The sequence below is a fragment of the Aptenodytes forsteri genome, unplaced genomic scaffold, assembly GCF_000699145.1.
Source record: "Aptenodytes forsteri isolate BGI_AS27 unplaced genomic scaffold, ASM69914v1 Scaffold272, whole genome shotgun sequence".
Classification (NCBI taxonomy): Eukaryota; Metazoa; Chordata; class Aves; order Sphenisciformes; family Spheniscidae; genus Aptenodytes; species Aptenodytes forsteri.
In genome coordinates this window covers 902,520-915,242 of record NW_008794885.1, presented here as the reverse complement: position 1 = coordinate 915,242, position 12,723 = coordinate 902,520, and the positions used below count along the sequence as shown (strand labels likewise).

At 47.5% G+C, this 12,723-nt stretch overlaps 2 protein-coding genes across 4 annotated transcripts in view; one reads left to right on the top strand and one right to left on the bottom strand.

Moving 5' to 3' along the window:
* Positions 1-339: 339 nt before the first annotated feature.
* On the top strand, positions 340-4,731 carry MAL (mal, T-cell differentiation protein). Of its 3 annotated transcripts, XM_009274819.1 has the most exons (4): positions 340-426; positions 3,925-4,092; positions 4,275-4,409; positions 4,657-4,731. In XM_009274819.1, the coding sequence occupies exons 1-4, from the start codon at positions 340-342 to the stop codon at positions 4,729-4,731; spliced, it is 465 nt and encodes a 154-aa protein (XP_009273094.1). The 3 variants fall into 3 exon arrangements, with proteins under 3 accessions (XP_009273094.1, XP_009273095.1, XP_009273096.1); XM_009274820.1 differs by lacking the exon at positions 4,275-4,409; XM_009274821.1 differs by lacking the exons at positions 3,925-4,092; positions 4,275-4,409.
* A 6,713-nt stretch (positions 4,732-11,444) lies between these two features.
* Positions 11,445-12,723, bottom strand: part of MRPS5 (mitochondrial ribosomal protein S5) — an 88,589-nt gene continuing 87,310 nt past the window's right edge. The window contains exon 11 of the mRNA XM_009274818.2: positions 11,445-12,033. Within this exon, the coding sequence (XP_009273093.1) occupies positions 11,809-12,033 (225 nt within the window). The 3' untranslated portion in view covers positions 11,445-11,808. The remainder of the gene's footprint in view (positions 12,034-12,723) is intronic.

The window sequence follows — 12,723 nt, the reverse complement described above, 5'->3', positions numbered from 1 at the left end:
CCTACTGCCCTCAGATGTAAGCCAGTGCCATCCACCACCGCCCAGGGACTTGCCCTGCGTGCTCAGCTTGTGTAGAGACAGCTCTGCTCAAAATGCCTCAGGGGTCCCCACATCTCCTGAAAACCTCCCGTGTGTCTCCCATCAGCCACCAAGTAACCCCTGGTCACAGGGTTTGGCCACACCTGTGCCATTGACAGCTGTCTTCACCTGCCAGCAGGAAGGAGGGAGGGAAGAAGGAAGAGCAGGAAGAAGGGGAGGGAAGGAAGGAGGCTGCATTTGGCAGCTACCTCCGGCAGCTAGAGCCAGAGCACCTGACAGTCACCGTGGGAGAGGCTCGCAATGTCCTCAGCAACTTCCACCGCTTCTTTGCCCAGCGGCTTGTCTGTCCTGACAACTTTCCCAGATGTGCTCTTCATTCCTGAAATTGTGAGTGCTGGTTTTTCTCTGGGGAGGGCAGATGCTGCTTGTGGGGCATCCAGCACACTTCATGCTGCTCATCTGAGGGATGAGACCTGACAGAAAGCATGTGGTTCAGGAGCCACGCCAGGTCACTGAGCCACAAGGGTCTCGGGGCAGCCCCTGATGCCTAGCTCACTCTCAAAGAAAACCACAAGCCCTGAGCTGGGGGCTCTGAAGCTCTCCTTTAGTCTGCAGGGGATTTCTGTGGTGCCTCTGAAAACCTTTTGTAATTTCCTGCGTAACAAAGTTGAAGGGGTTGCTGGTGGGTTTAAACTAGGTTGCCGAGTTGAGCCAATTAATTAATTGGAAGATGATTTTAGCAGCTGATACCGGCAGAGGATAAACTGCTTGCTTAAAGCAGGGGGTAAAGTCTAGTTGAGGTAATTGTTCGCAGCAGCAAAGAGCCTAGGCTGCCGAAGCAGTACTGCTCAGCTGCAACATTCCTGAGCTGGAGGTGCAGTGTGCTGGACCTGTGTGTGTGGGCAACAGTGGGTGAGCAAAGGGTGAACAAACACCTTGTAACTTCTTCCCATATTGTAATTTCATTGAGCAGGAGAAGATCATAATCTTAATGGATTTGGCACAGGTGATTAAAAGCAGTTGCTGTGAGCACTGACTAAAAGATGGAAAGTTTGAACTAGAACAGTTTTCCTGTGTCCTCTGCCCCCGCCCACGAAACCTGCTCTTCTCACAACAGTTTGAGAGGATTTTTCCAAAGCCTGAGCACTTTCATCCAGCATTGATGGGTTTGGCTGAGTGTTGTAGGATGGCACTCAGATTATTTCATGCTAAAAACTTCAACTTTGCCATCTGGGACCAAATCCTTCCCTGTCACCCAACTTAGTCCACACTCCTGGGATTTACAGCATTTACTTCATTCTCCTACTGATAGCAGTCAAGCAAAGAGGAATTGGGTTAAAGCAGGCATTACTGATGTGTGGAGAAAGGCTTTGCTTTAGCTCCTCCAAATATGCTCTGGGGACTTGGTCTCTGTGCCCAGGCTCTGAAAGCAAGGTCCAGGTTTCCTGCAGCTGCATGAAGGAGGGTGCAAATTCCCTGTGGAGGTTCTGGCTGGGTAGATGCTTGCCAGCCACCCCTGCCACTGGGTTCTGTTAGTCCTGGTGCTGAGTGTGCTGTTGGCCTCGGCTTGCTTACAGTTGTTCAGTGCCTTGAACTGTTTGTTTGTAATCCCTGTCTCCAGGGGATTTGGCAAGGCAGCTTGCTTAATGGGACAAAAATAAGCACCCTATCCTTTGGTTTGGGTAAGATCTGGAAATATGCATCCTAAAGGCTCAGGAACCACCCAGGAAAGAGGAATGCTGCATTAACTGGATTTCTTCATCTCCGGAGGTGTATGACTCTAGGTTGTGCAGCTGTATTATCTCTGCTGTGTACAAAGGAGGCAGCTGCCTTGAATCACAGCATTCAGAAGAATAAAGAGTTTCTCAATCCTTAGTGGAATCTGAGGTTGCCTGCAGTGGGTTAATATGGTAACTACAAAAGAAAAAAAAAAAAAAATTGGCATTTCAAATGCTAAGACAGTTGTGAAAATGCCAGAAGGTGCTGCCTGCAGCTCAGATGATTGCCACATCTGGATGTGCTGATTAAGAACTACCATTTTTATTTTGTGAGGCTGGGTTTAATTCTTGTAATCTATTGTCTTTGAAGAGCTTTCTGCATATGTGGATAGGCAGGCCTATATGGAAAAGCTGAAACAAGCTGAAAACAGATATGTTTGCTTTGTAAAAGGCTATTTAAAAGACAAGTTTTTCTTAGACTGCTGTCCCCAACCTTCTGTGGGTTGTTATTGAAAGCCTCTTGACCCTTTCCTCATTTTATGGCGCTGCTGTTCAGCAGACTCATAAAAAACAAAGTCAGTAATCAAACCACGTCAAACATACTTGCCTGAGTGAGAAATCACATGCTGCAGAAAGGAAAGATAGGAAGTGGTAAGAAATGAGAAGTGATACTTCTTCCCCAACCTCATATCTCACCCCAATTGTGTTGGATTTTAATGGAGCAACTGTAAGGTTTTCTCCAGGATCTTTAGCTGCAACGGTGTCTCCACATGAGTTATTACAGGGACTGGATTAGTGTTCAAGTGTCAGTCTTTGGTTGTTACAAGAGGCACCAAAACAGCAGCACTTTGGACAACCTATTTTCACTCAGGTATTTGCAAGGTCTCAACCACATCATTGATTTAATGTATCAATTTGTGTAATGTAACCAATGAACTTTCCTACAAATGTGGGGTGACACAAATGATGTGACATTTTCTGTATCATAAATCAGAAACTTTTTTCCATTTGCAAAATGCCTCCAAGGAAATGGAAATGCCATGATTTGTATGAGTTGGCACTTGAATGCTAGCAAAGGCTGGCCTGGGATACACTGGCGATCAGAATTATCTTAGTCAGTGAGGCTTTCTTACCTCTGGAGGTTTGCCTGCAAATCCAAGACCAGCCGGTGATGAGGGATAGGTCCCCACAGCAGCACCGGTCTCCACACAGTGTGGGTTCAGCTGAGGAGCACCTCATCATAGGATGCTGCATAGACTAAACTTTGCACAGGTTCAAGAAACAACTGGGCTGATTTGTAGCAGAGAAAAGCTGCTGAGTGCATTTTAGTGCAAAAACACCACTTGCAGCTCGGACACTCCGCAGCATTGGGCATTGTGCTCTCATACTCTTGTGTAGGAATCTGCTGGTGGAGATAGGATGGAGCCTAGATATAGCTGTCCTTATGTCCCCCACCACACCAGAAAACCCATAGCAAACTCCCAAGGCTGGCTGAGAAGAATGGGGTCCCACCTGCTACCAGACCAGCAGCTGGTACCTTGCACAGCTCCAGTGTAGCCAATGAAGGATGACCCAAATAGTTGGAGCAGCAATACAAGCCCCCCTTCCCAGGAGGAGCTGGGAGCCTTAACCTTATTTCCCCTACCTCAGAGAGTAAAGCTGGCTGTATTACCTCTCTTTAACCTTGTTCTCTCTCCTTTTGCGGAGACATTTGCAAGTGGCCTTCGTTAAGGCCATGTCTTGGCCTTCATGAGGCCACATGTCTGTGCTGTTTGTGTAAGTGAGCTGGGCTTAACACCACCCCTTTCAGGGATCTGCCACACTGGGTGTGAAGCAAACATGCCCTACTGAAATAAGCCTCCCTGTTCATCAAAACCAGCCTTCAAAAATGTCTGAACAAGCCTCCTGAGTACACTGATGTGGGGAAGGCATGAATGGCAGTGACACCAGGAGGCAGGGCTACAGTGAGGTTTTTTTTGGGTCAAGATCAGAGGCAGGTGCTCCCAGCTAAATACCCAGTTTCACGTGGAGGCTGGGAAGAACTCAAAGGCATCCCTGGGCTATTGCCATGTGCAGTGCTAGTGCCAGAGGCATGCATGGCTTTTGGCTCTGCTCTGGATAAACCAATTTATCCCATGCTCACCTTCTCTCCCACTTTCACTTGCAGACCTTTGGGGGCCTTGTCTGGATCCTGGTGGCATCCTCGAAGGTCTTGTTACCCATCCTGCAAGGGTGGGTGATGTTTGTCTCTGTGTCCTGCTTCGTCATGTCCATCACCCTCCTGTGCCTCTATGTCTGCGGGGTGCATGGTGGCAGCAGCTCCTGGGTCACCTTGGTAAGTGGATGTGACAAACCTCAGGACCTCACCCCTCCCTGGTATCACTGGTAGACATTTGTCTACTTTGCTGCTACTGCACTCCAAATCGCAGGCTGGGGCTTGCTTGTGTGGATTCCTTTTCTTTCCCTTTCTCAGTGTGCTCCCTCCTTGGGAATGACTGTGTGATCCTTGTTTCTTAGGATGTCATCTGCCAGGAGACAGCAGCTCTGTTCTACCTCAGTGCTGCCGTGTTGGAAGCCTACTTCACTTACGTCATCAGAGGGCCTACCAGCCCTCTGATAATGACCATCTATCAGGAGAACATTGCTGCTGTGGTGAGTGCCTGGCAAAGCAGGGGAAGGAAGGTGAGGAGGTGACTGGAGCGGCCTCAAGGGCAAATCTTTACTTGCACCAACTACTCAGGGAGGGGGGAGAGAAACTAGTCCCAGTCCTACTATGCATGAATGTCTCCAAACATGCAAAAGTCAATAGAAACATAATGCATCATGAGGTGTTTGCTCAGTGCAGGAACTCATACCATATAGTAAAAAGTTAACTGGCTGATGTGTTTTTCCATTGTAGGTATTTGCATTCTTAGCTACCCTGATGTACGTGATCCATAAGGTGTACTCGCTCCTGCGATGGAAATCATCCTAAGAGCCTCCCCTCGCAAGTATGTCTTTTGGTCACCCCATGAACACGAAAGTTGTTCAACGACTGCAATTTCCAGGCTGGGTTTGGGTTTTGGTTTTTTTAATGTATATACTATAAACAAGCAGCTTTTTATGTGGGACCATGGCAATGAAGACAAAGAGCCTGCCAGAGAAAGCTATATCCTGGCACAATCTGTTTCCCTTCAGTTTCTTCTGGGTAGGGTACAGTTTGATGCTGGTAATTTGGGCCCAAATAGAAAAACATCCAGCTTTAAAAAGAATAATATAGTTGGATTCAAAGTGCTAAAATCTCCCTGAACCACACCTTCATGCCTCCAGGGTTGTTATTGCTATCATTAGGGGAAGCCAACCAGCACTAAGGAGCATGAGTATGAAACCGGGTCATTTTAATTGGTGCCCATCCATGTAAGCCTGTTTCCCTCCCTAAACCTGCTGTGCCAAAAGAAAATTTTCATGCAGTTCTGGAAATGCCATCTCTGATTTGTGCTGAGAAATGGGGACAATATTAACTTGCCTCAGGGGCAATATGAGTTATTGCAACACCTGAAGGGTATTGCTGAATTATGAGGCACAACCATAACGGCAGGAATTACTGCTGTCTTTAATCCCCCTACAAAATACAACTTAGAAGGTGCACAGTAGACTGTGGGAGAATTGTATGGATGATTAGAATAACATCTTAAATAAGCAGAGGCAATCAACTCTTTTCTTTGGTGCATGGCTGCTCTCACATACACCAACGCTATGTTGGTAAGAAAGATGGGTTTGCTGTGATTTCGCAAATAGACAAGTCATTTCTGCTGGTTTTCCCCTTGCTGCACACAGGTACACAGTCCTCTACAGTTTCAGGAGGACTGCACTGTAACAGGGCAATGCCTAAGGAGAAGGCACAGACTTGGGTATGAATGAGAGGGCTTTTCTGGCAAGGGGAGCCTGGGGGGCTCTGTAGCCAGGGCCAGGAGCTAAACCAACTCAGGTTAATCTCAGTGATGACGTTCATCTGAATGTTCAAATTACTCCAGAGTGTTAACTTGAGTGAGTGTGCTGGTTTTGGCTTGGATAGAGTTAATTTTCTTCATAGTAGCTAGCATGGGGCTATGTTTTGGATTTGTGCTGAAAACAGTGTTGATAATACAGAGATGTTTTAGTTATTGCTGAGCAGTGCCTACACAGAGTCCAAGGCCTTTTCTGCTTCTCACACCACCCCGCCAGCGAGTAGGTACACTCGCAGTAGCCTGGGGGTGCACAAGAAGTTGGGAGGGGACACAGCCGGGACAGCTGACCCCAACTGACCAAAGGGATATTCCACTATGTATGACGTCATGCTCAGCATATAAAGCTGGGGGAAGAAGAAGGAAGGGGGGTGTGTGTGTGTGTTCAGAGTGATGGCGTTTGTCTTCCCAAGTAACTGTTACGCATGATGGAGCCCTGCTTTCCTGGAGATGGCTGAACACCTGCCTGCCAATGGGAAGTAGTGAATGAATTCCTTGTTTTGCTTTGTTTGCATGCCTGGCTTTTGCTTTACCTATTAAACTGTCTTTATCTCAACCCACGAGTTTTCTTTTACCCTTCTGATTTACCCTTCCCCCCATCACACCGGGGGGAGTGAGCAAGCGTCTGTGTAGTGCTTAGTTGCCGGCTGGGGTTAAACCATGACAGTGAGTTAATTTAAATGGGGTTTAGACCCAAGAAAGGGTGTTTTCACTTGTTAGAGGTGCCTAATAAACCCAAATTAGCCCTTCCAGCTTGTGGGGTAAAAAATGCTTCCATTCTGAGTCTGAAGTTCCTGGATAATAACAAGGACTGGAGAACGGAAGGGAAATAAATGTTGACTTGGAGGCACCTCTGTTGCTTCAAATCCAAGGGGGACTTCTGAGCTGTGACCATGGGTTTGGGTTGAAGCTTTTTAATTGCAATGTGAGGAAAACATGTTTTTTCCTTGCTGAAAACCAACCTGACCTGTTTTGCTTGTGTTAGTGTGACATAAGCAAGCTGATTGCAACAGAGATGGAAAAAGAAACCCCTTTTCAGAGCAGGGAGGGAACTCCCAGCCACTTTGGACAATGGCACTTGGTTCTGAGGATTTAATACGCACCTGTTGAAACTGGTTTCAACACCATGTCATCATGGTGTGTGTGTGTGTGGGGGTTTGATGCCCAGATTTGCCCTGCTTCTATTTATGCCCCTGAATTTAGCATTGGAACACAAAGGCGCCTTTCTGTTTAGGTCTATTTACAAAGGCAGACATTTGCAGTCATACCCTGGGCCCTGGGATGTGATATCTCTGTCCACCTTCTGTACCCAGGTGTGGCCAGCACCTCTGCGCCAAGCAGTGCTGTCTGTCCTCTCACATCCATGTCCCTATGGCTTGCGGCCATCACGTTTGCAACCTATGTCTTGGCAGCGCTCCCATCTCTCCTCCCCAATTCTTTCTGCCTTGCTTTGCCCTTTGCTTCTCCCTTCCCTGCTACACACCAGTTTACACCAGTCTGCGCTAGTTCACCTGCTCGTCCCTTTCCTTCTGGCCCCACCTGGTTTGCTGAGATACCTCCCCCCCAGCATTAGTGTAACCTTGCTGTAAACCAGCACTGGAAAAAACCAGCCAGGTGCTGCTGGTATGGGAGTGCTCATCAGCCCCAGTGCAGCTGAAGAGTGGGCTGAGACAAGGTTGTGGACATGGCATTGGGAGGGAGGCCCTGTGGCCCCAGTGTAACCTGGGCCAAGTCTTCGCCTGGGGACGGCTGGACAGAGAGAAGGGCCACCACAGGGTCAAGAGCACCCAAATGAACTGATACAAAGCAGTGCTGCAACTTTGAAACCCTCCCAGTGTGACCCCAACTTCAATCCCATGCAGCTGAACAGCTTGCATGTGAACGAGTGTCCCTGTTTGGCACAGGGCTGCTGGGAAAATGGCACACCTCAATGCTTCTGAAGGGAAAGATGCTACCCGGAGCTCAGAAAATCTCCCAGGACCTACAAACCATCTACCATATATGCACTAGGTCTCGTCCCCACAGAGAGCCATGAGGATAGCATTGGCCTGAGAATTTGCTGTCACCCCACTGGAAATGTTGGGCATGATGAACACTGCAGGCTTGATCCTTCTCCCATGGGGATATTTGTCTGGGGTTAATTGCATATTAGCATGGCTCCCCAGAATGTGAGATGGCTGGCTCTGCTGAGTGCTGCTTGCATGCGGTTGGCCCTTGCAGTTTGTTGACCCCAAGGCACCTGTAGTCCTTGCCTGCAAAGCTGCTCCCAGCCTGGCCCAATATATGCGGCTGCTCCACCCCAGGCTCTGCATTTGCTCAGACATTTCCAGATCCCCCCAGACTGGCACCTCATCTCCAACAGCATCCTCCTCATGCCATTTCATTCATCCTCCCCATCCCTGGGATTCCCTTGCAGATGTAGCAGCCCATTTAAAAAGCCACAAATCAGCCCTTTTCTCAGAGCACTTACAAGTCCCATCACACTGTTAAAAACAGTGGGCCTACTGCATCCCTGCAGCCACCACCAGATTTCAACTGGTAGTGTAACTGGAGTTTCCATCTCTGCTCTTCTCCTTCAGCTTCCTCAGCAAAACAAGGAGGTCTGCAAGCATCTACTCTAGAGAGCAGGCAATTAGACTTCTTTAGTTAAAACAAACTATCCACTTGAAGGCAGGCAAAACCTCAGCTCCTGTGATAAAAACGAGATTACAGACATATCGTTCATTAACTATGCCCAGATTGTAATCTTGGTTGCTCTTGCTTAATTAAATAGCTTCTTAACCGCAATGTTAGCTGTTCCCCAAATATTTGTATATTGGATACCTTGCCTCTGGTGACGCAATGAGTTAGAGGCACTTCCATCTTCTCCTTGAATTGCAGGAGAAGAATTTGCTTTGTCTGAAAGCAAAGAAACTTAATAGAAAATTATGGCCAGCTCCATGGAAAATGCAGGAGTTTCTGATGCTTCTCATTTTACAGTCAGCTTTATTGTGAGTGATGAACAAACTGTATGCTGGGTAAAACATCTATACAAGCATCTATATTAATATGAACAAACTTGTGAAAACGGGAAACCCACAAAAGATAACTTCTATGGAGGGATCAAAGCTCCATGTGGGTCTGTGGCAGAGTCTGATTCACAGCTGGCTCGGTCTGCCTCCCCCTCTCCTGACCATTCCAATGGTCCATTCCCCACCTCTGATCTTCACACCGAGACCACAGCCCCCTCCGGCTCCTTGGTCTCCCTTTATGCTAACAGATTCAAGCATTGAAACCCCATTTGCTTTGAGGACAGGGATGGAAATGCCTTATTCCTGATTCATGGAAGTGCTCAAACATGAGTTACTGTCCTGTGGGTCTGAGGAGAGCCCTAAACCTCCTCCAGAGAGCAGAGGCAAGGCAGAGGAGTCCTGAAGACCCTCATGGGAGCAGATGCAAGTGTAGCTACTGTGCAGACCTTGGGGAAAGAGGGAGATTGGTGGTTACTACATTACTTTCTTTAAGTTCTGAAAAGGCAAATGACAGTCACCCTACCACTTCCTTACCTTGCAGCTCCTCATTTCTACGAGCATACAAGGTGGATCTGCTTGTGTGGATTCTCTTGGAGGCACCAGCTAGAAATCAGTCAGACACTTCCCAGTGCTTTGGCTGATGGAGGAAAGATCCACTGAGAACAATGTGTTGTTTTACGCTGTACTAGCAGTGAGAACAGAAATTACTGAGCGACCAAGAAGGGTTCAAGAGACATGTCTATTTGCAGACCTTTACTCACAAAAGACAGGCTGGGACCCTTGTGCTGAGTGATGGCCTATGCTGGGAAAATGTGGTGTGAGATCTGTTTGGGTTGCACAAGGAACAGTGTTCAGGTCCAGGTCAGCTGGGGAGAGCTGGACTTTACAACTTGCTCTGCATTGGGTGCTGCTAGCTAAGGACCTGTCTCTACAGCTTGTCTTTCTTCAGCCTTTCCCAAGATCACACAAGAGCCCGCCCAATTCTGCCATCTCATCCCACTACGCAGATGGGACACAGCTGGAGACCTTGACATCACTCACATCCCCAATTTTTGTGCAGCAGTGGCCTTGTATGATCTCCTGTGGCACCATCACCATTTTAGGCCAGAATATGGGGGGCTTTTCCATATGTGTTGGGTGAGGAAATGCAAGGACAGAGTGCAAGGAAGCAGCAGGACATCTCCAAGTGTGGATGCAATCACCTGCTACTGACACGCACCTTATTCCTGATTCTGAGAAGAGAGAAAATGCTGGCATGATCCATCTACTCACTGCAACACAAGGAAGCAAATCACAAACAGCTGATCCAGTCAATCACTTTAGGCTCTCTTTACTACCCAGGCTGAGGCTGTTTTGGGTCAGTGGCAGAGCCAACTCACTTCAGCTCACTGTTTCTGCAACGACAGAGGCAAACTGAAGGTCATCTAAATGCGGCAAGATTTGATTCCTTTAGCCCAGGTTTATTCATTCTTGATTTTGCTCAACAGTAAGATGCAAGCTAAATGTGAGCACACATTCTTGAATAGTAGTTTGATATGCTGCTTACAAGCAAGTTTGTAAACTGAACACTTTGCATCCTACGGAAGGTGGATTTAGATTGAGCTGGCAAACAGGAATAAAGCCTTCAGCCAACTGCTCAGCAGGCATGGCCTTTGAATTAGAATTTTCATTACCAGAGTGAGATAAACTCAATTAAATTCATCATGCCTGTTTGTATATACGCCACTGCTGTCTTTAGAAACCTGCACTGAAATCCATGCAAAATATTGCTCCTAAATGCCTTTAACATCAGAACTTCAAATGTAAATTCCCAGGCTGGTCTTGAAGTAAAACAGGTGGTACAAGCATCTTTTGGCATACAGAGAAATGCCATGACAAGCACTCACAGACTGGGAGGCACAGAATTTAACTCCTGAATTCTTTTATAACCTGGATTGCTCTAACACTTTGTGATAATACATTGTTTGGGTTCGGTTCCACTGTCTCTTTTACCATGCCCAAGACAAAAACACGGAGTGGATGCAGAGTCTGTTTATCTTCTGGTGGGACTTGGGTGATGGATCCTCTAACCAGTGAGCTAATCTAGCATCTGGCACTTACCTCTGTGTGCTTCAGTTGGAGATCTGCTACATGAAGGGATTTACTCCATCTCTGGTCAGAGGCTGGTATGTATCATGGACTTTCTCTTTTTCCTTTAAACCTTAAAAGTGCTGTAGCACTTTCTGAGTTCTGGGTAGGGTCCAAGACTCTACTGTGCTCAGTACCAAATTGGTAGAAAATGAAGTTAGGTCTTATCCCAGCACACGTGCAAAGGAAAGTACCATCAGAAAGCCTGGATTGCAGGTTTTGGACTAGACTTCCAATGCCAGTCAAAACATTGCAATATCCCACAGGAGACTGTGGGGTGGCTGTCCTCAGATATTTGGGCTCTGCCTCATTTGGGGAACTCCCCCACTTGCATGAATAGTGTTTGTACAACTCCAGCTGTTGCCCACCATCACCTTGCCCCCCTTCCCCCCCACCAGAAGACACACAACTTCTACTTCCTGATTTCACAGTTCCCCCACCATAATGAGTGAGGCTAGGGAGGGAGATGGAGAGTGCACACATTAACTCCCACTACTGCTGCTTGCTTCAAGATCTCCCAGACATTGGCATTTTGCAAAAAAGATGCCAACAAACCCACACTGAACTCATTCTGAGGATTCTTTATTGCTTTCACAATCTTATCTTTTCAGTAGTTTCCCAAGAGCTTGTGAAAAAAACATGGGATCTGTTGATTACACATCATCTTCAAGAATCAAGTAAATGCATGCTTGAAGTCAAAGTCATGTTCACTGGCTGTTTCCATCTGAACGTCCCTAGTCAAACAGTGGTCAGAAGAATTGTGGGAAAGCAAACAGTGTTACTTAATGGTAGCAATGGGAGCAGCAATATGAATGGCATGAGAGAGCTACTGGTGCCCTCCTCTGAAATGTAAGCCTATACAACCTGTCCATTTGGGCTGGGCTTTCCCAGTTGCATCTCTGAGCAGAAGAGACAGAGGGACTGAAGCTTTTACCATACTGTCCGTCTGACATTTGCCCAGGGAGATTTCTTCATTCCCTGAGCTTCTTTCACCTCACTCCACTCCAGCTTTGTGTCTGGAACCTCATCTTCAGGCTCGGGATCCTCGCGGACAGTCCCCTCAGGCAGTGCCACCACGATGGGCAGAGGGCCCTGCTCCTCCCGGAACTCCACTACATAGAGACTCTTCTGGTTCGCTAACTGTTGGTGGGTCTCCTGGGAGTAGGAAAGAGAAAAGACAATCAAAGCAATGATGCACAATGTTGGTTTACTTCAGGTCAAACTCTATATGGTATATGGGGTAGGAAAAAAAAAAGTAATTTACTAATAAATGGTTTAAATACTGCGTAAATTAAATGACTTGTCAGGTTCATCCTCATGGGTTTCAAATGAGGTAATTGCATAAGCAGCAGGAATTCAGGTAACTAGACTGCAAATATACTAGCATTACAATGTCAGCCTAGAGGAACTTGCCTAGAGGAACTTGCTTTTCCCCCGAAGCCTGAGGTGCCCTTGCAGAACCGCTTCACTGCTCTGCAGGCCAAAGAGGAAAGTCCTGTCACACCAGGAGAAGCGCTGGAGCTGAGTAATGCAGCCCGATCTGCCCCCGTATAACAACCAGCGCCACTAAGAAAAGGCGACGGGTGATAGTAGTAGGCGACTCTCTTCTGAGAGGTACGGAGGCGCCCATTTGCACTCTCTAGAGAGGTGTGCTGCTTACCGGGGGCTTGCATCAGGGATGTCACCGAGAGGCTGCCAAGCCTCGTACAGTCCACTGACTATTATCTGCTGCTGCTGCTTCACGTGGGCACCAGTGACACAGCCAGGAGCAGTCTGAGGACTATCAAGAAGGACTACAGAGCCCTGGGAGCGGTGGTAAGGGACTCGGGAGCACAGGTAGTTTTC